General features: G+C 38.1%; 1 protein-coding gene across 1 annotated transcript in view; it reads left to right on the forward strand.

Annotated features, from left to right (window-relative positions):
- Nucleotides 1-25,244, forward strand: part of GAD2 (glutamate decarboxylase 2) — an 84,312-nt gene extending 59,068 nt beyond the window's left edge. Inside the window, exons 14-16 of the mRNA XM_020978230.2 lie at nt 5,456-5,563; nt 7,114-7,203; nt 21,118-25,244. Coding sequence (XP_020833889.1) covers nt 5,456-5,563; nt 7,114-7,203; nt 21,118-21,291 — 372 coding nt within the window. The 3' untranslated portion in view covers nt 21,292-25,244. The remainder of the gene's footprint in view (nt 1-5,455; nt 5,564-7,113; nt 7,204-21,117) is intronic.
- Nucleotides 25,245-25,572: the final 328 nt, after the last annotated feature.

A 25,572-nucleotide genomic window follows, 5' to 3' on the forward strand; every position in this document is an offset into this window, starting at 1 on the left:
CTTTGTGTGTATGTGTGCGTGTTTTAAAATGAATAACAAATTGCATCTATTGCTAACTCTTTAGAAAATGAATCCATTCTGATCTGTAACACAGGACTCCCTGTTTTTGTTGTTTTTACCTAGTGATTGAACACTGGGATAGATTAATGTAAGGCCATAAATTATACCTTTGGAGAGCAAGGGGAAAATGCTACAAAAGCTCATTTGTGGCATTGAAAGGGCCACTGAGCTTTTAAAGAAAAACAACCCTAAGTACTTAATCGTCCATCTTCTATACTATTTTTCTGTTTACTTTATAGGACTTTAACTGTAAGCGAATCACTTGTCTCTCTGAAAGTTTGACTCTAGAGCTGAAAATGTGCAGCACTAACTGGGCCTAATTGTAGCTAACAGCATAAATATTATGTTTAAATGTAATCAGGCCAGAAAAGCCCAAAGATGGTTTTTATTTTAACCAGATTCCTGACTTAAACATGACAAATCAGTGGCCAGCCCACCTGGTCCAATTTTGCATTCTGTGAGCAGTGATTGCAATTATCTTAAACAAAGAGGTATTTTTTGAAGTGTGTTAATTATTCTTATAGCTATAGAATAGTGTATTATATTTTCTCTCGGTGTGCCTAGATCAGTGAACGAAGCAGAATATTGCTGTGAGAACCTTCAGCCACCTACTACTCTGCTCTGTACAATTAAAGTTCATTCTATTAGTAACTGCATACATACATGGGTTTTTTCTAGGGGGCAGAGGTAGGTGGTCTGGACTTGTCATTCTATCCGTGTGGAGTATTTCCTGCATGGAAACTCGCACTTTAGATGCAAATTGTTAGAGTTATTTGAGGTAGTGAGAGACTAGGGGACCTGCCAGAGATGGTCATATATAAAATGTGTGTATCAGAGGCGAGATTTGAATCCAGGTCTTCCTGATTCCAAGCCCAACTTTCTATCCACTATATCACAGCAGCAAACAAATTGTACTCATGGGCAAACAAATACACATAGACCAGGAATACAAATGACTCTCTTTGGCTGTGTTTTTTTGTTTTGTTTTGTTTTAATAAACAGACTCTTTCTTCAGTTGGTTGATATAAATTACAAGAAGAATGTTACTATCTTTGAGTTTTCAGCAGAAACTTGATCTCCAAATGCTGTCCAAGGTTACTCATTTTTAGTTAGTGTACCACGATTTTTTTTGTCTCTCTTTTCTACATTGTTTTTATGATTATGGTGATTACTTAAGACATCTACATGAACATGGAGTCTGTGTTCCTTAATGGTTCTTCCGCCCCTGCTGGTAATATTCCGTGTGAGTGCCCTTCAGCACGGAACTTCACAGTAAGGTCTGGCACAACTAATTCAGGTGTCACTGAGTACATCAGGTGGGCGTCTAAAGCCTGACCAGATGAAGTTGAAATAAAAACAAAAGACCCTGTATTTAGGCAGCTGTAAAACAGCAAGAAACCATGAAAGGAAAAGGAGTGAGCAGATACAGCCCAGCTGCAGAATTGTTTCCAGCCAAATGTTTTTAGAGTTTTCCAGGACATAGGTTGACATTGGTTAAAGGATGTATCTTGACATCTAGAATGTAACTATTTCCACTTGTATCTTTTAAATGAACCAGTATTTTTGGATGTGTATAAAAATAATGGATAGAATAGCAGATAGAAAACTATCCATGAAGACAAGTCTTACTTCTGATGATATATACTGGCAGTGTGACTCTGGGCAAGTCACTTAACCTCCCAATGTTCTTAGCTACAGAAAAAGTGCTTATCTGCATTAGTACCCGAGGGAATTTCCTCACCTAGGAGTTTGTAACACCAATAAAATTACAGAACCAACCCTTATTCAAAATAATAATAATAACAACAATAATAAACATAAGCTAACATTTATAAAGTACTTTATGGTTTACAAAGTGCTTTATATAGGTTATCTAATTTGGTATTATAATAATAATAATAGTAACAATTAAGCCAATTCTTCCATAGGTAGATGGGAAGTTGGAGGGATACATGCTATATAAGAATTCTTCATGTTGACCCAGAGAATTAAGCTCCTTTCCCAAGAGAAGTTGATTCTTATTACACACCACAGAACTGGGTCCAGAAAATCAAGTTGAATAATGATAATAATCTAATAAATGTTTCTTGTCCAACATAATTGAGGAATGGGATTTGGGATTAATAATACTTTCTACTTAATAGGAACTAACTACATATTTTATTACCAATTTAAGGCAGCATGGGTGGTAGAAAGGACACTAGATCTGAGGCCAGAGAACCTGGATTCAAATCCTATCTCTGCTACTTACGTGTATGATGTTGGGCAGATAAATCAACTTTTCTGGGCCTTAGGTTTCTTCACTTATAAAAAAGAAAGCTAGATTAGATAATTACTAACACTTTCCAGCATTAAATCTCATGAACCTCAATTATACATGTGTGTATAGATAGATAGATGACAGATGGATAGATAGATAGATAGATAGATAGATAGATAGATAGATAGATAGATAGACAGTAATTTTCTATTAATATGTCTACATACAGCTGCATGGAGGTGGCCTGCTAGACTGAATAAGATAGAGTTAGGCAGCCCTAGCTTCAAATCTCACCTTTGATACTCTGACTTTGACCTCTAAAACCTCTTACAATAAAAAGCTGGTCTCAAAGTCAGGAGTACCTGGGTTGAAGTCCCACCTCGTATTGACTGTATGACCCTGGACAAGCATTTTAACAACTCACTTCACAAGTCTTAGTGTTCTAGGCCAGTGGTCTCAAAAGGACACTAATCTGTACATAAGGATCCCTGCAGGCTGCATATTGACATAGAAAACCACAGATTAACATTATCTATATTCTGTCGTATTTTTATTTATTTTGTAAAATATTTCCCAATTACATTTTAATCTGGTTCAGCCACACTTGGGAATGCTAGCCTCTTTCACACCTCTGCTGTAGACAACCTTCTTAAGACTCTAAGTACTGATTTGCATTTCTCCAATCAATAGTAATTTAGAACATTTTTTTCATTTGGCTATAGATAGCTTTGATTTCTTTGTCTGAAAACTGCCTATTCATATCCTTTGACCATTTGTCAATTGGGGAGTGACTGGTATTTTTATAAAGTTGACTCAGTTCTCTATATATTTGAGAAATGAGGGCTTTATCAGAGGTAGAGGGATTCCCTAGCCCCAGTATGAGTGAAATCACAGATCCATCCCTGTCCCCATCCCTACTACATGCCAGGCACTGTGCTGGTACTGGAGATTTAAATATAAAAATGAGAGAGTCTCTGCCTTCCAGAAGCTCCATCCTACCGGAGGATCACAGGTGGTCGACAATCAGTTCAATATTTATTATCAGAATTCCTGTTGCAGGCATCTTAGCTTCAGGGATCCAGCAATTTTATCTGCAGATGTGAGAGAATTCTAGGACTTAGCAGGTGTTTTGCAAACCAGCTGAGCTGCCAGGACCCATAGTAGTCATGGCATTTCTTGTCTTCCTCCTGCCCCATGGCTTCGTGGGTAACTACCAGATTTCTTACAGTAAGTAAGTTTCAGAGACCAATGTTTGTCTGCTATTGAGCATAAATTGGTACGTTCACTTGCATAACTGTATACGTTCCGTTCAATAAGCCCTTACTTCCCACTTACAAAGTGAATTATAAGTGCCATAGGTAAGGAGTCCATTGCATCAAGTATTTGGGACTACCAGCAAGTGAATACTTGATAGTATTTTTCTATAGGCAAGGACACCAGCTTCCAGAGTGTTTCTCTCCAAACAAGAGGTTGAGATGAGAGACAAAGGATAGAAAGAGAAGGAGAGAAATAGGAATGGCTAAGAGACTTAGCAGCGTCACCTAACATCTGCAGTTCTTCCTGGTACATCTATGTAATAAATCTTCTCCTCCTCTTCCTCCTCATGGTGAGGGGGTTCAATTAGATGACCTCTGAGGTCTCTCCTAGCTCAAAATTTATTTTAATTATAGAACTTTTGAAAATGCTGGTAGGAAAATATGCAAGCTATATGTTGGTGTCATAGAACATCATCTCCCACAGCTTATCAGAAAAAAGGGCATATTAAAAACGTTTAAAATATTTTAATTATTTATTTTAATTATTTTATTTATTATAATTTTATATTATATTTATAATGTTATTATTAGTGTTTGTATATTTAATTAAAATGCTAGAATGCAAGTTCCTTGAGTGCCAAGGCAATTTTACTTCTATCCCGGTGCCTAGCCCTAGCACACAAGTACGTTCTTAGTAAATGTTAATTGACTGATTTCATCCAAAGCTTACCAATTATAGCAAATATTTCTTTATGGTAAGTAAAGTGTTACGTATTTAATGAATAAGGAAACTTAGGTCCATGGAGGTTAAATGATTTGGCCAGGGTCGCACAATGAGTTAATGGCAGAAACAGGAACAGGACTAATTCTGAAGCCTAATCTTTCTCCCTTAATTACTGACTCATCCTGGCCTTGGTCATAACCACTCTATAGCCCTAGAGCTGATTTTCTTAAGATTCACATCCATCCACAGTGGTCCAAAGCTCCAGCTTGGAAGAGAAATGTTTGGTCATCCCAAGGTCCATGGTAAGTGGACCCACATTTCTAGATTAATCCTAAGCAATCAGAACATCCAATGATGGCACACCAGAGCTAGGCTAAAACCCTGTGTTCCACCAGGGCTAAACTAGAACCCACTATTATCCTGGGTCTAAGGGGTTGAGGGAGCATTCTGCAGAAAATAAGATGTCACATCCCTTTGACTTAGACTCTGTTTGATTTGTTAAGAGACAATGACATATGTCTGTGTCTTTTCCCAGCCAGACCACATAAAGTTAGGCTATAAACAGGAAAGTTATCACTTCGAGTTATCCGCCTCGGTTTAATTATTGTTAGAAAAACGTTAAGTGCTCCTGTTATGGGAAGCAGCTATTTTCTAAGTCATTCCGTTGGCACTCAATAAATGTTAAAGGATGAAGGAGACAAATCATTTTAAAAGCAGTTCTCAAGAGCGTGATGTCTTAGGGTTAATCAGTAGGGAATCAAAGCTACTTAGAATTAAGATCATAGGTACAGATATGGTAGGGACTTTAAAAGCATCCAGTCCAACCCCTTCGTTTTACAGACAAGTAAACTGAGGCCCAGCAAGGCTAATCAACTTGCTCAGGGCTACACAGCTGGTTAGTTGTAAAGCTAGGATCTGGACCCAGATTCTTTGACTCCAAATCCAGAGCTCTCTCCACTGCACCACACTGCCTAGTTTATATATTTGCAAAGCTATTTCCAGGGGCTCCAGAAACAAAACTTGAGAGGAAGGCACTACAGAGGCTGTAAAGTAGGAGTTTGGTTTCTGGAATCTGCTTGGACTTTTTTCCAGCTCAGACTGAGAGCTACCTTTCCCCCATCAGGCGCTAACTAAACTTTATGCTCCTTCTCTTAGGGGACCACCGGATTTGAAGCACAGATTGACAAGTGTTTGGAGCTGGCAGAGTATTTATACAATCTCATAAAAAACAGAGAAGGATATGAAATGGTGTTTGATGGGAAGGTATGGCTGTCATTTGATTTACTTAATCCTAACTTTGCTCCAAATGATAAATTATCTGTGCCTTGGGTAAATCATGTCCAGGAAACAGTGCATGGGATGGTAGGTTCTATGATCCAGAATGGTCACTTTAATGGTATATTCATGAGATGCAGAGGTTACAAAAACTCTTATCTAGAGGTTATCTTGGACTCCTCACTCTCTCATCCTCCATGTACAATCGGTTGCTAAATTCTGTTTATTCCACACCTCCTTCCTCCCCTGACACTGTTAGCACCCTGAAAAAGTAAGTTGAAGTCGGAATATAAAGGGAGTTAAATGGAGGGCTTTGCTTTTGTGTTTGTGTTTGTGTCTTATCCTGGGGCCAACAGTGGGTAATGAAATGGTTTTTGATCAGGACAGTAGCATGGCCATATCTATGCCTTTGGAATATCATTTCATTAGCTATGGACAATGGATTAGGTAGGGGAGAGACTGGAATCAAGGAAGACCAGTTAGGAGGCCATCACAATAATCCAGATGAGATATGATGAGGGTCTAGAATGGTAGCAGTAAGAATAAAAATAAACGGACAGACATGGAGAGAGATATGAAAGTAAATCAATAGGTCCTGTAGGTCTTGTGAACTAATTAGACACAGGAAGTAAGATAGGGGAAAATGTATAGTCTGTTTTCCTGTTTTCCAGTGTGGTTTTTCTAATTTCTGCCCCTTCTGTACCCATTAATTCTGGAATAGTTTTTCCATATGCCACATAGACATGCAAGTCCATTACTCAATATAGGTATCTCACATCAACTCCCCATACTATATTTTATAGGACAAATAGATTGAGGCCATAAAGATATATTACTGGGTTGATGTCTCCTGATTTTTTTTAAAGACTGTATATCTCAGGGCAGGTAGGTGGCACAGTGGATAAAGCACCTGCCCTGGAGTCAGGAGGACCTGAGTTCAAAGGGACCTCAGACACTTGATACTTACAAGCTGTGTAACCCTAGGCAAATCACTTAACCCCATTGCCTAGGCAAAAAAAAAACAAAAAAAAAACCATAAAGACTGTATCTCTCTATCTCACCCTAGGCTGGAAGTGCAGGGTCTACTCATGGGCCCATTTCCACTACTGATTGTCAGAAACTTTGACCTGCTCCATTTCAGACCTGGGTCAGTTTGTCCCTTCCTTAGGCAAACCGGTACCCCCTCACCATCTCAGATGGGCTTGTATATCGATGCCAAACTTAGTGCAGACACCTAATGAGCGTGGCCTACTGCTACTCAGCATTCCTGAGCGCAAGAGATCCACCAACCTTAGCTTTCCTAGTAGCTGGGGTTATAGATGTGTGCCACCATACCTAGATCTCCCAATTTATTCCAAACATCACATATATAGCATATCCTGTCATTCATTCATTAAATAAATTCACTGTTAACATACCAGTGATCAGTAGGTGTCTCACAGAGCATAAATCAAAGAATGCTGATTTAGTCATTGGTACTAACCTGCTTTAAATATTAATTATGAAGCAAAGTCTTGTTTGAATTTTTTCCCATGTAGCCTCAGCACACAAACGTCTGCTTCTGGTATATCCCCCCAAGTTTACGGCACTTGGAAGACAATGAAGAAAGAATGAGTCGCCTCTCAAAGGTAAATGATGCATGAGTTCCTATGATATGTATATTGGGTTTTCTACTTATGTATGTATGTATGCATACACATGATGGACAGTATTTAAGAGAAATGTTGACATCTGTACATTGGTTTTTCCACTTGAGTCGTTGTAAACTATTTTGTAAGCATAGAGTGCTTGTTAATAGTGATTTGAGGAAACCTGAAAATGCCTGTGCTCTCAATACCTTCATTTACTTCACCTGTGCTTACAGGAGAATTTATTGTGTCATTAATTAAGTAATCACCCTTCCTCCATTGCCGTAACTAGAGCATTAAAATGGCAGCAGGTACAGGGATGGAATGTTGAAGTGAAGCTGGCTCGCAGGCTCTAGACAGGCAGCAACAGAATACAGCCTTAGTGTCTCTAACTGAAGTATTCATGGTAAGACCATAAGAAAACTCAGCTGTGTGCAGCTCAATAGAGCCCCTTTCAGGAAGGCAACTGATAACAGGATAGTGTCCAGAGGAAGGGGACCAGGACAGTGAAGGGCCTTGAGATCATGCCACATGAGGATTCATTGAAAGGACTGTGGGCACTGAGCCTAGGAAACAGAAGATTTGGAGTGACATGATTTGCTGTTACTGCTGTTCAGTTGTTTCAGTCATATCTGACTCTCCATGACCTCATTTGGGATTTTCTTGGAAGAGAAACTGGAGTGGTTTGTAGTTTCCTTCCCCAGCTCACTTTACAGATAAGGAAACTGAGGCAACAGCATTAAATGATTTGCCCAGGGTCACACAGCTAGTAAGTGTATGAAGCCAGATTTGAACTCAGGTCCTCCTGACTCCAGGGCCTGTGCTCCATCCACTATGCTACCTAGCTGCCCCTGAACAATGTTTTTAAATGTATAGAATAAAATACTTAAGATGACAAATGAAACCTATTATACCGACAGTTATCAAAAAAAAAATTTTTAAATAAGGTCATAGCCCCCAGATTAAGATCCTCTTCTCTGAGACTACTAGTTGTAGAAAATCGGGGGTCTTTATTGATAGAAAAGTGTCTTCGCTACAAATTCCTTTCACCAATGAAATCACAGGTCCTCACCTACAAACTGTGGGGAGCTACCTCCCTTGTGTTAGAGAACTAGCCCAGTTCCTATTAAGCTCGTTACCTGATTCTTAAGGAACCTGAAACAAGTTATTACTCTGCCTTCAATTTCTCCAGGTAGCATACAAAACAAAAGCTGGCCTGCAGAACCTCTCTCTGAGGGATTGTGTGGACAGTGGGCCTTTTCAGAAACTCTGCTACAGGGCAGTACCCATCCAGTGAGTGAGTCAAACACACTTTTGGAGCAGAAACTCGTATGAGATGGCACCTCATGTTCCCTCTTCTATGGGAGTGCTCGTCAAGCGCAGGAATTGTGAGGTCACAGTTGGGAGAAAGTAGGAGAAGTGAAGGAGAATTTCACTTTGAGAAAAATACTTTCTTTTCCTTCTGAATTATCAGAGATTTGCTCCCCCAAATAATCTGAGAAATGAAAAGTTGTATGTGGGTCTTTTTTTAATCATTTCCAAAATTAGTATAGGTTTCATCTTCTTCTGAAGACTGTGGCTAAAAGCAGGTTGTTTTGAATTATCAATTGGAAATTTATTTTAGCTTGGATGAATAATCTGCTTTTTGGTCCCACTTACAGTGACAATGACAAGAAAGCCTTGAGGGGCCCAAAGGCCTGTTCAAGTTCAAGGTTAAAAGTTCCTGTGATCTGGCCTCTCACCTCAAACTTGAACAGACTTCTGGCCTTCTCTGTCTTTCTGTGGCAAGACCAAAAGTCAGGTAACAGGCAGATGAGAGAAGGTAAGCCGTTAAAAATGAATCCAAACCCCTAAGAAATGATCTGAGAGATGACAGACATATTCTTGGAAGGAGTCGCTTGAGAAGAAATGAGAAGAACATTAATTATATGAGAGGAAAATCTGTGATTTTCCTGACGGTGTCAGGAATGATGTTTTCTTATTTAAATTATAAAAACTGCCTTTATTAGTAACTGACTTTACTTATTTTAACAAGAATGCTAGAGTCAGATGAGTCCGTTCTTTTTTCTTTTCCTAAATGAAACCACCAACTAGGGGAAGAATCAATTCAACCGAACAAACATTTATTAAGGACTTACTATCTTCAAGGCACTATGTTAGGCCCCAGCAAGACAGACAAAAACACAACAGTATCTGTCCTCAGGAAACTTACATTCTCCTGGAAGGGTAAAGCTTGTACACAGATGAATATAATACAAGGTAGGATGTGAAGGGGATTAGGGAGAGATTAGACTAAGCAGTGAAGTAACAACTGAGCCAAAAGAAAGCATTAAAAATGAGAGATCAGAGAAGGGGGAGTCAGCATCTGAGCTGATCCTTGAAGGAAGATGAAGATTACGAAATTTATCCAATGGCTCATTTGAATGACACTTTAAAGTTGGCAAAGCACTTTACATACATCATTTGATTTGAGGCTTAAAACAACCCAGATAGATAGATATTTCAAATAAACATTATTAACCCCTGATTACAACTGACTGTAAAAAGTAACAAATGGAATGCTAGGCTAGAAGTCAAGATGACCGGAATTCAAATCCTGCCCTTCCTTCTCCTAGTGGTGTGACCCTAGGCAAGTTACTTAACCTCTGTGTTCCTCAGGAAAATCCATAGGACTTATTTTCTATCTTGGGATGAGTTGGGTTAGATCTGTAATTGGCATAAGGAGTTCCCATATCAGGAATTACAAACAGTGATTACAAATTACAAACAAATCCTGCATATATTCGAATTTACACACAAGGAAATTGAAACTCATTGATTTATCTACATTTATATAGCCAGCAATTGTTAGAGGTAGAATTTGAACTCAGATTTTCCTCTTTAAAATCACAAATGTAGGTTTTAGCATATTGTATAACATATGATAGAAACAGAAATCTTTCCCTGGGAATCAAGGTTATACCATCAAGTCTTTAACATACTCTTGACAATCTGAATATTGGAAGAGGATACTGAGAAACTCGTAACAAATTCTCTCTTCTACCTCTCTGTTTTCATTTGTCTGTTTGGATAATTGCTTTAGCTGCCTGGTCACTAAGAAATGGAAATGTAACCACATATGTATTTTAAGTTTAACCTTTCTCCATTTATATCTAAAATGAATGAGAAAAACATGTTTGAGAAAAGAGTTTTGTTCAATGAAAAGACCTTCAAAAATAATCTAACCAGAGAAGGGCTGAAGGGAAGCAGGTCAGATCTAAGGAATAAAAAGGGCCCATAGAATTGAAGGGGGATAGTGTATATAGCTATATATGTGACTTAAAGAGAGGCCAGAACAGGACCAGGGTAGTGTCCACTTTCCCCAACCCTTAGATAGAGCCAGGGCTTAAGACCAAAGCAGTCCCATTGAGGCAAAGTTGGTTACCGGCCAGAGGGAGTACATTTAATTGATAATAAGGAATTATAATGGGGATCAGATCTTGACAGGTTAATTAGGCAACCTGTTAACCTAAAGGTGGCAGGAAAGTCTTCTGATAATAAAGGAACTGACTGGCCCATTATGAATGCTAGGCAAGGTATCCCATGTTAGGTGGGTCAAAAGCCACTACACCCAGCCTGTGTATAGAAACAAAAAGACAGACCTCTGGACATCAGAAGCAAGTTTCCAGACATAGATAGTCTTATCCTCACAAATAAATGTTTTCAAATTTATTTCTTTTTAACATTTTTTAAAAATGTTCGAATTCTCTCTCTCCAATCCCTACATCACTCATTTAGAAGGCAAGCAATATGATATCAATTATATATGTGAAATCTTGCAAAACTTATTTCCATATTAGGCATGTCACACAGAAAAGGCAAAAAAAAAAAGAAAGGGAAAATTATACTTCAATTTGCACTCAGAGTTCATTAGTTCTCTCTCTCTGGAGGTGGACAGCATTTTTTATCCTGGGTCTTTTGGAATAGTCTTGGGTCACTATTGATCAGAGTAGCTAAGTTGTTCACAGTTGATCATCATTACAATATCATTGTTACTGTGTACAATGATCTCCTGGTTCTACTCATTTCACTCTGCCTTGATTCACATATGTCTTCCCAGGTTTTTCTGAAACCATTCTGCTCATCGTTTCTGATAGCACTATGAGGTCTGGAATTCCCTTGGCTGGGGAACTCTGTACCTTCCCAAGGGCCGATATCCCCATGCACTGGGATATTCTTGGCTTCCCCAAATAGAGGAGTTAATTTTATACCAAAGAAAGAGGCCAGGAGCTCCAGATTGATTATAGATAGTAGTTTAATCAATGGGATTACTTACCGTAATTATGCCAGTCTGGGGTGGCTGCCAGATGAAACAGTCTCAATAATGGATTGATCCCCATGAAAACCCCAGGAAACCCCAGTGATAATTATAGAAATCAGACAAAGGGAGGAGGAGTTATAGAGTGCTTCACTACAGATTGGTGGATATTTTGGGTTTTCTGCTTGGTAATGAGCTCATTTCCGAGCTTGGCCATTAAGCCAGGGCTGTTGGGTAAATGCCCAAACACAGGGTTGTGTACTAGTCATGTACTGATCATTAACTGGTCACTTTGTCCGTGTTATGGCTTTCACTGATCACACTATCTAGGATATGGTTTTCACCAGTCATAGTGTTTTAAGTTATGGCTTTCACTTCTTACTGTGTTTTATGGCTTTTCCCCAATAGGGACTCCACAGCACAATTTACCATAATTTGTTTAGTCATTCCCCAGTTGGTGGGATCCCCTCAATTTCCACTTCTTTGCCACCACAACAAAAGCTCTTATTTTTACAAATTTGATTCAGTTCTCTCTCTCTTATATATATGTATATGTGTGTGTATAATATATATAAAGTGAGATAAAGTGAGGCCTTTATCAGAGAAACTTGCTGCAAACATGAAAAAAGCTGGATTAAAGGGTATGCACAGTTTTACAGCCCTTTGGGCACAGTTCCAAATTTTACTCCAAAATGGTAGGGCCCATTTACAATTCCACCAACAGTGCATTAGTGTCCCTATTTTTCCACATCCTCTCCAACATTAGTCATCTTCCTTTTCTGTCATCTTAGCCAATCTAATAGTATAAGGTCGTACCTCAGAATTGTTTCAATTTGCATGTCACTAATCAATTGTGATTTAGAGCACTTTTCTGTAGTTATTGATAGGTTCTATTTCTTTTTCTGAAAATATCCTGTTCATATTCTTTGACCATTTATCAATTGGAGAATGGCTCTTATTTTTATGAATTTGATTCAGTTCTCCCTCTCTTATATATATATATGTGTGTGTGTGTGTGTCTGTGTGTGTGTGTATTATATATATATGTATATATGTGTATATATATGTATATTTATTATGTGTGTGTATATATATATGTATATATATACATATATATACATATATATGAGAAATCAGGCCTTTATAAGAGAAACTTGCTGTAAACATTTTTGATAGTACTTTATTGTCTATGGCATCTTTTAGTAAAATGTAGTTTCCCTGATTATCTCTTTTAATTAGGTTTATTTTTGCTTTGTCTGATATCGTGACTACTGCCCTGATTTTTTTTTTACTTCAACTGAAGCATAATAGATTCTGCGATAGTCCCTTATTTTAACTCTGTATATGTCTTTCTATTTCAAGTGTGTTTCTTGTAAATAACATATTGTTGGATTCTGGTTTCTAATCCATTCTGCTATCTGCTTCCATTTCGAGTGAGTTCATTCCACTCACATTCACAGTTATGATTACTAACTGTGTATTTCCCTCCATCCTATTTTCTTCTGTTTATCTTCCTCTCTCTTTTTACCCTGTTCTTCCTCAAACATTTGTTTTGCTTTTGACTACTGCCTCCTTAACCCTCTCTCCCTTTTATCACCCCTATCTTTCTCTTATCTCCTTCCCCTCTCACTTTTCTTTTTGGTAAGATAGATTTTTGTCAGCTAGGTGGCACAATGGATAGAGTGCTGGGCCTGGAGTCAGGAAGACCCATCTTCCTGAGTGTAATCTGGCCTGAGACATTTACTAGCTATATGACCTTAGCCAACTCACTTAACCCTATTTGTTTCAGTTTTCTCATCTGTAAAATGAGCTGGAGAAGGAAATGACAAGCTACTCCAGTATCTTTCCCAAGAAAACCCCAAACAGGATCATGAAGAGTCAGACACAACCAAAAAACAACTAAACAACAATAAGATTTCTATACCCAATTGACTATATGTATATGTATATACACCTAAATACATATATACACATACATATATACATAGATATACATATATACACATACATATATACATATATATACACATACATATATACATATATACATATATACACATACATATATACATATATACACATATACACACATATATACACACATATATACATATATATACACATATATACACATATACACACACATATGTGTGTGTATATATATATATAAAACTTCCTCTCTGGATCAATTCAGATGAGAATGAGGTTCAGGTATTGCTTGCTACCATCCCCTTTTCCCCCTCCATTGTAAAAGCTCTTTCTTAAGCACATCTTTTCTGTGAGATAATTTTCCCCATTCTTCCTCTCCCTTCCCCTTTTTCCTAGTGCATTCTTCTTTCTCACCCATCCATTTTTTAGATCATCCCAATGTAATCAATTCATTCCCATGCCCTTTGTCTATGGCCCTAATAATGATAAAATTCTTAGGAGTTACATGCATCACCTTCCCATAAAGGAATGTAAATAATTTAACCTTATTGAGTCCTCCATGATTTTTCTTTTATGTTTATCTTTTTATGCCTCTCTTGAGTCTTATATTTGAATGTCAGATTTTCTATTTAGCTCTAATCTTTTCATCAGAAATGCTTAAAACTCCTATATTTCATTAAATATCCATTTTCCCCCTGAAGGATTATACTCTGTTTTGCTGCACAGGTTATTTATAACCCTAGCTGCCTTGCCTTCCACAATATTGTATTCCAAGTCCTTCACTCCTTTAATGTGAAAGTCACTAATTCTTGTGTGATCCTGACTGTGGCTCTACGTTATTTGAATGGTTTCTTTCTGGTTATTTGCAATTTTTTCTTTTTAACCTGGGAGCTCTGTAATTTGTCTATAATATTCCTGAGAGTTCTTGTCTTGGGAGGTGATCAGTGGCTTCTTTCAATTTCTGTACTACCCTCTGGATCTAAGATATCAGGGCAGTTTTCTTTTATAATTTCTTGAAATTTGATGTCTAAGCTCTTTGTTTTTGATCATGATATTCTGGTAGTCCGATAATTCTTAAATGATCTCTCCTTGATATATTTGCTAGATCAGTTGTTTGTCTGATGAGAAATTTCACATCTTCCTCTATTTTTTTCATTCTTTTGACTCTGTTTTATTGTTTCTTGATGTCTAATGCAGTCATTAGCCTCCATTTATCCAATTCTAATTTTTAAGGAATTATTTTCTTCAGTGAGCTTTTGTACCTCTTTTTCCAGTTGGCCTATTTTGCTTTTTAAGGAGTTCTTTTCTTAAGTGTCCTTCTTTCACTATTTGGCCAATTCTGGTTTTTAAGGTATTATTTTCTTTAGTATTTCTTGTGCCTCTTTTACCAAGTTATTGATTCTCTTTTCATAATTGTCTTGTATCACTCTCATTTCTTTTCCCAATTTTTCCTCTACCATTCTTATATCTTTCTTTAACTCTTTCAGGAATTTTTATTGGGCTTGTGTCCAATTTGCAAGGGGATTTTCTTTGAGGTTTTGCTTGTACCTGTTTTCACATCATCATCTTCCAAGTTTGTGTCTTCACTGTCACCATAGCAGCTTTTTTTATGGTCAGGTTCTTTTTTTGTTGTTTGTTCATTTTTTTAGTCTACTTCTTGACTTTGAGCTTTATGCTAAAGTTAGGCTTTGCTCACCTGGACAAGGGGAAGCACTGTTCCAAGCTTTAGGCTTTTTCATGCTTCTGTTTTCAGAGCTTTCTGGGGGCTCTACTTGGAGCTTCCAAGGTAGTGTCATCTTAGGAGAGGCATGGTCACTGCTCTTCAGGTCTGCCTTCTGGTCTTTACCCAGGAAAGATCCCTGTTCCCCCACAGCCACAAGCACTAGCATTCCTCTCTATCCTGAAACTATAGCCAGGGCCCCTGACCCCTTTTGACCAACCACAAGCACTCATCTCCACCCTGCAACTGAGACCAAGGATGGCATATGGATAATGGAGCTGCCAAGCAGCAGGTGGTCCTACACCAAGTGCCAGCTCAGCATCCCCTATAATCTCTTTCTGACCATTTGTCCAACCCTAAAACTGCTCCTTCAGCTGCTACTGTTGCAGCCTTTTCCAAGGCCCGGAACTACTGCTGCTGCCACATGTGCTCCAGGCTGGCCCAGGCCTCTCTTTCCAACCTCCTAAATTGTCTTGGGCTGGAAAAAAATGTTTTATCCTGACCTGTGCCACCCCAGAACTCAACTATTTGACATGTTGTTTTAAAGTTGTTTGGAGAGGAATATTCAGAGAGTTCAGCCTCTACTCTGCCATTCTTCACGAATACAGTTAATGAGAATCTGTCCATGTTATAAAATAAGATTGGGATCACATAAGGGGCTCACTCTGATAGACACTGAAGCAGAAAAGGGGCTTGCAATAGGTTACTGATTACTACAATAGTAGTAATACAGTAGATAGACCCATGTGAAGTAGGGACAGATGAGTGGCAACAGAGAAACACCATTATTTAGTCTTGAAGGACACTTGCTCTGGAGTCACAAGACAGATACATCGATACCAATGTCTCTGGTTCCTTTTGTCTTCATCACATTCAGTTATTATCTCCAACTCTTCTATCGCCTTAATACAGTCCATTATGGCTTGAAGGGTTTACAAATGAGTAGGAATGGATCTAAAATAAAGAGTAAAGACAACATTGGATGTGTACTTTTAGGAAGTATGCACTATAGTAAATGCTTTTTAAATATTGGGTAATAGAGGAGGAAAGGGAAATCTGATTAATGAACGTGGCCTTTAAAGTTCAAGATTAGTTTTCTTCATCTTCTTTTATTATTGTTGTTATTAAAATGAGTAGCATTTATAGCACTTTAAGAGAAATAAATGGTATAGTGGATAGAGTGTCCAACCTCGACATAAGAAAAAAAAATGGCTCAAATCCTGCTTTTGACATATACACAGGCTGGCTGTGTGACTACGGGCAAGACATTTCACCTCAGTGCCCCAAGCAACTCTCTAAGCCTGTAAGAAAGGAGTTGTCTGTCTTTATATCTGCATTGGTAGAAGGAGTTTAGCTGTAGGGAGTTTTTGGTGGGCATGAAGAGACAGAGAGGGAGAGAGACAGAGAGAAAATCAAAGAGAGACAAAGAGAGAGACAGACAAGAGACAGAGATAGAGAGACAGACAGAGACAGAGAGAGACAAAGTAAAATTGTTTTCAAACTTTATAGCTAGCTACAGGTGTATTAATATCTTATGATTTGTTAATACACAGTAGGAATAAATTTTCTATGCTTTCTCCCCTGCCTAATTCCTGCTACTTTAATTAAGCCCTCTTTGGAAAAAGCAAATGTTGACTCAAGCAGAAGAACTGTTCACTGGCCCTTATTTTAGCAAGCAGGAGAAAGCTAATGGACCAGCTGTAAAGAATGATCTCCTAACGCCCTTCATCTCCACTTCCACAGCCCCAGCCGGTCTCCTGTTGATTAGATCTCCAGTGAATTCTCAGTTTGAAAGAGAGGGAAGCCTTTTCCCAGTGGGTTTCTTTATTCTGCTGATGTCTAGAAGGGAATGAGAACTCAATACATGCATCCACGTCACCAGAATCTTATTCTCCCTTTGCACTTATTGTTAGTGTTTAATCAGTTGCCACTGATATTCCACTTATTTGGCACTGTGTCTTTTACAGCATCTTCCAGAAGCAACACATCTATTTAGACAGCTGTGGATTTGCCAGGTTCAAAGGCAGGTGGACTTTGATACTGTTTATTCCAAAATCTGTCTGGCATGTGAACTGATAACAGATTAATGTTTTGACCTTTGATTTTCACTAATCTAAGAAAACAGAGGTGATCACATTTCACAAAATTCTGCCATTTGATGCTGTTTGCTTGGGTTACCCATTTAGGCATTAAGTTGGGACTTAATGCCAAGTCCGTTGTGATCAGTATCTTATGTGTTTTGAATAGCCGCAAAGGTCTAGATGTTCTACAAGGATCTCATATAAATTCATCCCTCCATCTGGAGACATTAAATCTAACAAACAGCTAAAACTCAAGAACAATTAGGGATCCTTTCTTGTTTCTTAAGTTTCTTCATATTCATATAGTTCCCAAATTGGTCTCAGAAACTGGAGTTCCTTTTCTAATTGGAGATTTCTGGTTCTGGTTGTGCATACAATCACTTGCTAGTCTTTAGCCTCACTTGCTCCCTCCACTTCCACTTTCCAGGTGATTCTATCCCACAGCACTGTATTTTCCATCAGGACTTAGTTTTTGTCTGCCTCTGTTGAGGTTCACTCCCTGCCTTGAACCTAGTACTCCAACTAGATAAATTCCAGTTTCAAATCTCAGTTCAGATTCAGCATTCATCCCAGTGGGAAGAGCATACCATATGCAAGCTCACCATTAGAGGACAATGTTGAGCATGGGTACAAGTCCATACAGAATTTTAGCGCATTCCAAGAAGGAAACGACCTTAGAAATCATGAAATGCAGCCTATTAATTTTACAGATAAAGAAACTAATTCTCAGAGTCCAAGGTCAGTTACAAAATAAATAGAAGAGTCAGGATTTGGACCCAGGTCTTTTGATGCCAAATCCAAAGCTCTTTCTACCATTCCATCAATCATAGTATGTTTAGAGTAGGAAGAAGTCTCATAAGTAATCTAGTTCAACCTTCTCTTTTAATAGATAAGGAAACTAGATTTGCCCAAGAACACCCAGTGTATTTGTCCAATTTGGTCTTATAATCTAAACTAAAGATTTCATGTGTTAGACATTTTAAGGATAGAAACTGCAGGGCAGCTATTATGGAAAGGGATGAGGATTCAGAAATCACAGGATTATGGCGATTATCACTTTGATTTTTTATTTTCATTAATAGAAGCTAAATATCTAGGAGAGAAAAACAAACACATTCTCTATTTCTGAAAGGCAAAATAAATTGTTGGGCTTATGCCTCAGATAAACCTGAAGTCCCTAGGATGACTGACATTCTTGTGCTATCATTCATAACAGTATTAGATGTTTTTCTCCTGTGTATCAGTAAAACATACATTACCTCGCAGAAACTATACAAGCAAAGATTCAGTTTTAGGATCACTGAAAGATACATTGATAGTGGGAATATTTACGAACATACTGTCCAAGAAGCCTCCCAACATGCAGCTCTCTCTCTCTCTCGCTCTCTCTGTCTCTCTGTCTCCCCCTCTCTCTCTCTCTCTCTCTCTCTCTCTCTCTCTCTCTCTCTCTCTCTTCTCTCTCTCTCTCTCTCTCTCTCTCTCTCTCTCACACACACACACATACACACACACATACACACACACACACACACTCATACACACATATACAAATGTCCTATTTTACCTGGGATACCTTTCCTTTCCATTTCTCAATTAGCAAAGCTGACTTTTATACTACTTTATGCTTTTGTTATAAAACTCTTTTATATCCTCTAATTTTATGAACTTCCTCAGAACCAGGTGAAATAAATAGTGCAAGTATTATGATAACCATTTTACAGATGAGGAAACTGAGTCCCAAGAAGTCAAATGACTTACCTAAAGTCCAGGTATTCTGACATCAAATCTAGTACTTTTTCCATTATACCTCACCGCTTCTTCTGAGCCAAAGACAGGGACCCTCCTTGAAACTTTTGTTTAGGGATCTAGAATTTAAATTTATGCCATTATATAGAAAGATTTCTTTATTGTGCTTATTCTGCATAGTCTTGTGTCTAGTAAGTCCCTACTATGTGTTCTTTATTGTGTTAGGCTAAGGGGATGCTGATATATAAAAGACAATCCTTGCCTTTAAGAAGCTTAAAAATCTAATTAAAGAGATAAAATGTACATATACAAAATGACTAAAGAACCAAGGTAAAGACTACAAGTCCAGTTCTTTAAAGTCAGGGGAAAATGTTAGCTAATGTTGCCATGTAGAACCTTATGAAGGAGGTAAGACTTGAGTGGAGCCTTGAATAGTAGACTGAGGAATTGGGACTTGATTCTATAGGCTATGGGCAGCTAGGTGGCGTGGTAGATAGAGCATTGGGCTTGTAATCAGGAAGACTTCATCTTCCTGAATTCAAATCTGGCCTCAGATATTTACTAGCTATATGACCACTTAACCCTATTTGCCTCAGTCTCCTCATCTGTAAAATAAGCTAGAGAAGGAGATGGTGAACTACTCTAGTATCTCTGCCAAGAAAACCCTAAATGGATTCACAAAGAGTCAGACATGACTGAAAAATGACTCAATAATAACAACAGCTTTATAGGCTTAGACTTACATTTAGCCGTTAGACCAGAACTCATTTTGTGAAACCAAATCTGTTCTACACTTCTGTTAGATTTATATTTGATGTATCCATGTTACTCTACCTGCTTCCTCACATTCCTACTCCCAGTTGGACAAAGTAAATACTTATTCTGAATTATCTCCACTTCACCAGAATACTATAATTTTTAGAAACTGAAACATTACAGAAAAAAAAAAAAGATTTAAAATGGAATATGATGGAGTTGGGGCACAGAAAACTTAAAACGCCCTTGGAAGTTACTACTGGTCTGTTTGTCTTCTGTCCTTCCTATTTGGCTTTCCAAATCTTATTTCTAATGTATTTATATTTATTGGGTTAGAATAGCTGTTAGACATTCTACTCTCTTGCATAATAATAAATAATTTACACCCTCCCCTAAGAAACCACTAGCACCCTCTGAAAAACAAAGCCAATAAGGTAATACTTCAATATTCTGACAATCTGTGGTCTTGGGTACTTCTTCCAGTGATGAAGATCATAACCTGTCTGTTCCCTTCATCCTATGCAACTATTGTCCAAATACTCCACGGGGACCCATAACAGGGATTCATCTCAGGATCTCTTGGCTACCAATGGACAACTTGGACTGTTGAATGGATTGTTTGTTTTGTTTTGTTTTGTTATTGGTGTGGAGTGACCCCAGGTCAGAAAACTCCTTCCAATACAAATCAGCAGCTGTTCTACAAATGTCACATTTTAGAGAGGTACCTAGGAGCCCTGAGAGGTTAAGTGACTTGTTCACCATCGTTCAAATTGTATGTATCAGAGATAGGACTTGAACCCTGACACCAAGACTAGCTCTCTGTCTCTCATCATCTCTATCGCTTATGTTATCTCTCATCAGTTATCTGTCACAAGAAGGTAAAAAACTCTACTATACCTAACTTGTTAGTGTGAGATGTGACAAAAGTCTCATAATTTGTTTCCCATGGCTAGTAGTTGGCAGAGCAAGATCTCAAATGAAAGAATCTTTGCTCTAATGCTCTCATCACTATACCATGATACCCATGGGGTCTTAATCACATTGCACTGTTAAACCAGTAACTTTATCTAATCTCAAGAAAACTAAGAATTTACTCCTTAAAGGGAAACCAAATAAGGAACTAAATTTTTTAAAGGAAACATAGTTTCAAAAAAATAAAAAGATGGGGGCAGCTAGGTGGCGCAGTGGATAGAGCACCGGCCCTGAAGTCAGGAGGACCTGAGTTCAAATCCGGCCTCAGACACATGACACTAACTATGTGACCCTGAGCAAGTCACTTAACCCCAGCTGCCTAAAAACAAAACAAAACAAAAAATAAAAAGATTCATGTTTTTTTCCCACATTTGTCCAAGAAGAAAAACACAACCATTCGGTCTCTTCCACAGGTTGCCCCTGTGATTAAAGCCAGAATGATGGAGTATGGAACCACAATGGTCAGCTACCAACCCTTGGGAGATAAAGTCAATTTCTTTCGCATGGTCATCTCAAATCCAGCAGCAACTCATCAAGACATTGACTTCCTGATTGAGGAAATAGAACGCCTTGGACAGGATTTATAATCATCCAGCCAATCAAGCTATCCCAGCTCTCTAGCTAGACAGTGAAGTTGTCACAAACTGTGGGAATGTATTTGTAGTTTGTTCCAAAGTGAATCTATTTCTATATTGTGGTGTCAACGTAGAGTACAGTTTAAAAAACCAGGAAACATTGCTCCTTTTAAACGTCCTTCCTTAAGTTTGAGGATGAATACCTCTTTCATAATCAGCAGTACAATTAATAAGGAAAAGCTGAAAACTGTTAAAAATGATTCCCCCAATTCCAGCAAAGTGAGCAAAGTTAGTATGTATTTTCATTTCAGAGTAGTAGGGTTGAGTGGTGCCAAATTTCTCCCCAAGAGTCACAAGATGTTCTTTGGGGTGCAGTAGGGAAAAAAAGACAAAGTAAATATAAAGTGTATGTTGAAAATAAAAACTCTTGCCTTTTTCATAGTATTAGAAAAGAATTTCTAATTTACCTATAGCAACATTTCAAATGTATTTAAATACATATAATTTTACAAAAGGAAATATATATATAAAGAAGATCCTATTTTGTAAAGTATAGATTTTTATTTTATATGGGTTATAAAAACTTCTGGGGCAGAAATGAAAAACTCAACAGATTCTTTTTTCTTCCAGTGGAGGCACATAAGACACTTAGTAATTCTTATTTTGAAACATAGACCCACAAATTCTTAAAATGTGGGACAACTTATTTCTACATGTCTCACAGCTTGTCACATCTCTAAGGTTTAGTATTTCAAAACCTCCCAAGAGCATCAGAGCTCTTAAAAATGCTAGATCAGGTCAATTACAGGACAACAACAGGGTACTCTTCCCAATTAAGTTTTCCACGTGGTCTTCCCTCAGTTCACCAAACCTCAGTCTGAGATTCTATGAGGATGATTTGATTTCTTCTGCCTTCCAGTGCTTTCCTCCCCTCTGAACAGCTGATGCTCATTCTCAAAGCATCTTCCCAAACAGTGTTGAATAATTAGGTCATTCAGATTAGGGAAATGGAAAATATAATCTGATAGGAACTGAGCAGAAGTGATTGAAGCATGCTCCCAGGATGTGATAAGCCAAAAAAATTGAACTCCCACTTGGCAGAAAAGAGATCTATGTAAAAAAATTAAAAGATCTTTCTATATATTACATTACCTCCAGTAGGTGACCAAAAAGAAGTCACTTACTTCACATATGCTTACTTATTATCTCCACTTATCTTTAATGATACATTCACTAATATTGGGAATCTGGCAAGAGCAATTGAAATAACAGGGATGATTCTTTAACTCCCATGCACACTTAAACTTTCCTAAATTCCCATAGTGAGACATCATCCTCAGTAGATCCTTGATGCAGTTACTATCTCCCCAAGAATACAAAACAATGACCAAAGTACTTAGAGTAGCAGATCTCCCAAGTTAGAAGTTGACTCCTCTGGGTCTCTCCCGGCACCCTCTTATATTGGGAGTATTAAGGTAAGTGGACATATATATACTTGTCCTTGTGAAACAACAACATGTAAGGAAGTGGGCACAGAGATAGTTCCCTGACACATGGCAGACCCTGGTTATTTATTTGTAAGCCATCCAATAGGCTCTCCTTCCCTCCACACATATTGAGAAATTATTGAGGATCACAGAATCTCTATGGACAGCAAAACTACAGGTGCAGAGAATACTCATGAATACATAACCTAATACTGCTTTTGATCAGAATAAACCTGAAAAAGAGGGAGATTCTCTGCCTGATAATAGCAGCTATATATACACCTGCCTGTTTGAGTGAAATAGCTAACTCTTGCATCCTTTCCCCTATATCTCATGCAAGAACTTGCTTTAATTATGTATTTTTATTTATTTATTTTTCCTTTGGCGATCGGGGTTAAGTGACTTGTCCAGGATCACACAGCTAGTAAGTGTTAAGTGTCTGAGGCTGGATTTGAATTCAGGTCCTCCTGACTCCAAGGCCAGAGCTCTATTCACTGTACCACCTAGCTGCCCCTAATTATGTATTTTTTAAATGTATGCTTAAGCATACACGGCTTTTGGATCTAGCTCTCCTTTTCCCCTATCAATGTATTCATTGGAGACATTAGAAGATAACTCTTTACATATGTTTTTGTATTTATTCTCCAGGGGGACAAGAATGTCATTCCTGTATTAACAAATTCCTACTCCTTTCTATGAACTGACCTTCAGGATTCAGCATACAATTATGTGTTATGAGTTTTTGTGAAGTGGACCTGCAATTAATTGTGATTTTTATTAGATCAGAGCTCTAACAAATCCTCCCTTTTGAAGAAGACAATGAAGGTTAATGTCCTGAGCTCTTCCCCTTGTAGCCTGGGATGCCCATACCTTCTGGTGTCATCTATTAACTCAGAGAGTATGCCATTTCCTATGCCAATGAGCTAATGGGATTCAGAGTTTCAAATCTTTGCACCTAAACATGAAATTATAGATTAGTTTTACCAAAGTGGTCCCTGCCCACCCAACCCCAAGGACAGAGTTTCTCCATGTTTAAGAATACTTCCCCTATAGAATAGTTTTTACCAAAAGGGTACCTGCCCACCCATCCCCAAGGAAAGAGTTTCACCATGTTTAAGAAGACTTCCCCTATAGATTAGTTTTTACCAAAAGGGTACCTGCCCACCCATCCCCAAGGAAAGAGTTTCTCCATGTTTAAGAATACTTCCCCTATAGATTAGTTTTTACCAAAAGGGTCCCTGCCCACCCACCCCCAAGGAAAGTTTCTCCATGTTTAAGAATACTTCCCCTAAAACTATGCAGCTAAGTCCCCATCTATCTATGACCTAGAGAATAAGGGCAAGAGCAAAAACCCAAGTAGATCCAGAGACTTTCAATTAAAATATTTTAAAGTTTGTCTACACTCCCCTGGTAAAGGGAAAACAGGAGTCTCTGAGAGTTAGCCCAGGTTCCCTTTGCTAAGTCCTACCTTTGTGAGACTGTTCTTTATAACCCTTGGAAAGTTTTGGTTTTAGCTTTAACTAGAATCAACATGGCCGTTTTTGTTTCGGAAGCAATATTGCGTTTCTTTCTTTCTTTAAAATACTTGAAAAAAAGTGCGGTGCGTTTTTATTTTACCTGAAATGTAGAAACGGTACTGACTTTGTGTAATGTCACAAGAATGTGAAGAAAGCAAGAAAAAGAAACAAATTGTGTCTGTAATTGTGTCGCCTTTTATTCTATTGATAGTCCTGTCTCGTCACCTCAGATTGAGGCTGTGCACTTTAGATTTAAACTGTACAGTGTTGCAAATCAACATGTGTTGCTGTATAAGCTTGTACAATATATTCTGAATGTGTCACTTTCTGTGTGGTAGCTGTATTGAACCTCGATATTGTAAGAACCACATCCACATTTGTCCCTGTATTATCTCTTTGCTCAGTCGTCTGCCCTTCATATCAGCTCTCATGCAGAACATGCCCTTGCTGCTAACCCCCTTCCTGGGAGATCCACTATGATAAGAGTGGAGTGTTTTAATGAAAATCAAAGTAAGAATTCCATCTTGTCTAGGAGGATAGAAAAAACCACAATTACAGCAGTGTCTCAACCTGCTAAAGTCATCGATAGTCCATCTGCAGGGCAAATAGTATATATTCTACTTAGACTAAGAGCAAAGGGCATGATGAGTGAAGACATAGTACATGGAGAAGGAAGAGGGGGATAAATAACTTGGTTTCCATCTTGCACGTGCACTTCTGTTTTTCAATGCCACGTACAAACACTGTATATTTACAAGTTATGTGTGCCACAATACAAGACACATCAGGTCTTTCAGGAGGTCATGGGTATTTTCCCTCACTACTTCATTTCCTGCAGCCAGAAAAAAAGACTTATACGTCAACCTGTTCTTCTGACCAAATAGAAACTTGTGTTTGATCAAAGTATTTTATCTGTGTTGTCTCTTGAAACCCAAATAAAAGCAGAAAATGTGGTTACACACCAATGGCTGATATGGGGTTTTTTTTCTTTTCCTTTCTGACCTTGCTGATTTTGGTATTTTCTCATGAGCACCTCAGCATCTCATACAAGAGATGACATTGTTTTTTGATGTCATTTTGTTTTGTTTTGTTTTCCAGAGCACAAAGCCTTCAAGAGTCCCATTGAGACACTCAGCATCTTATTGAATCACAGAACCTCAGAGTGGAAAGAGATCTCAGAGGGCATTCCAGGGACTGAACAAGAACCCTCTCTATGACATTTATCTAACAAGTGGTCATCCAGTCCTTGTTTAAAGACTTCAAATGAAACAGAACCTACTACCCCTTGA

The sequence above is a fragment of the Phascolarctos cinereus genome, unplaced genomic scaffold (assembly GCF_003287225.1).
Source record: "Phascolarctos cinereus isolate Bilbo 61053 unplaced genomic scaffold, phaCin_HiC Scaffold_1;HRSCAF=81, whole genome shotgun sequence".
NCBI lineage: Eukaryota > Metazoa > Chordata > Mammalia > Diprotodontia > Phascolarctidae > Phascolarctos > Phascolarctos cinereus.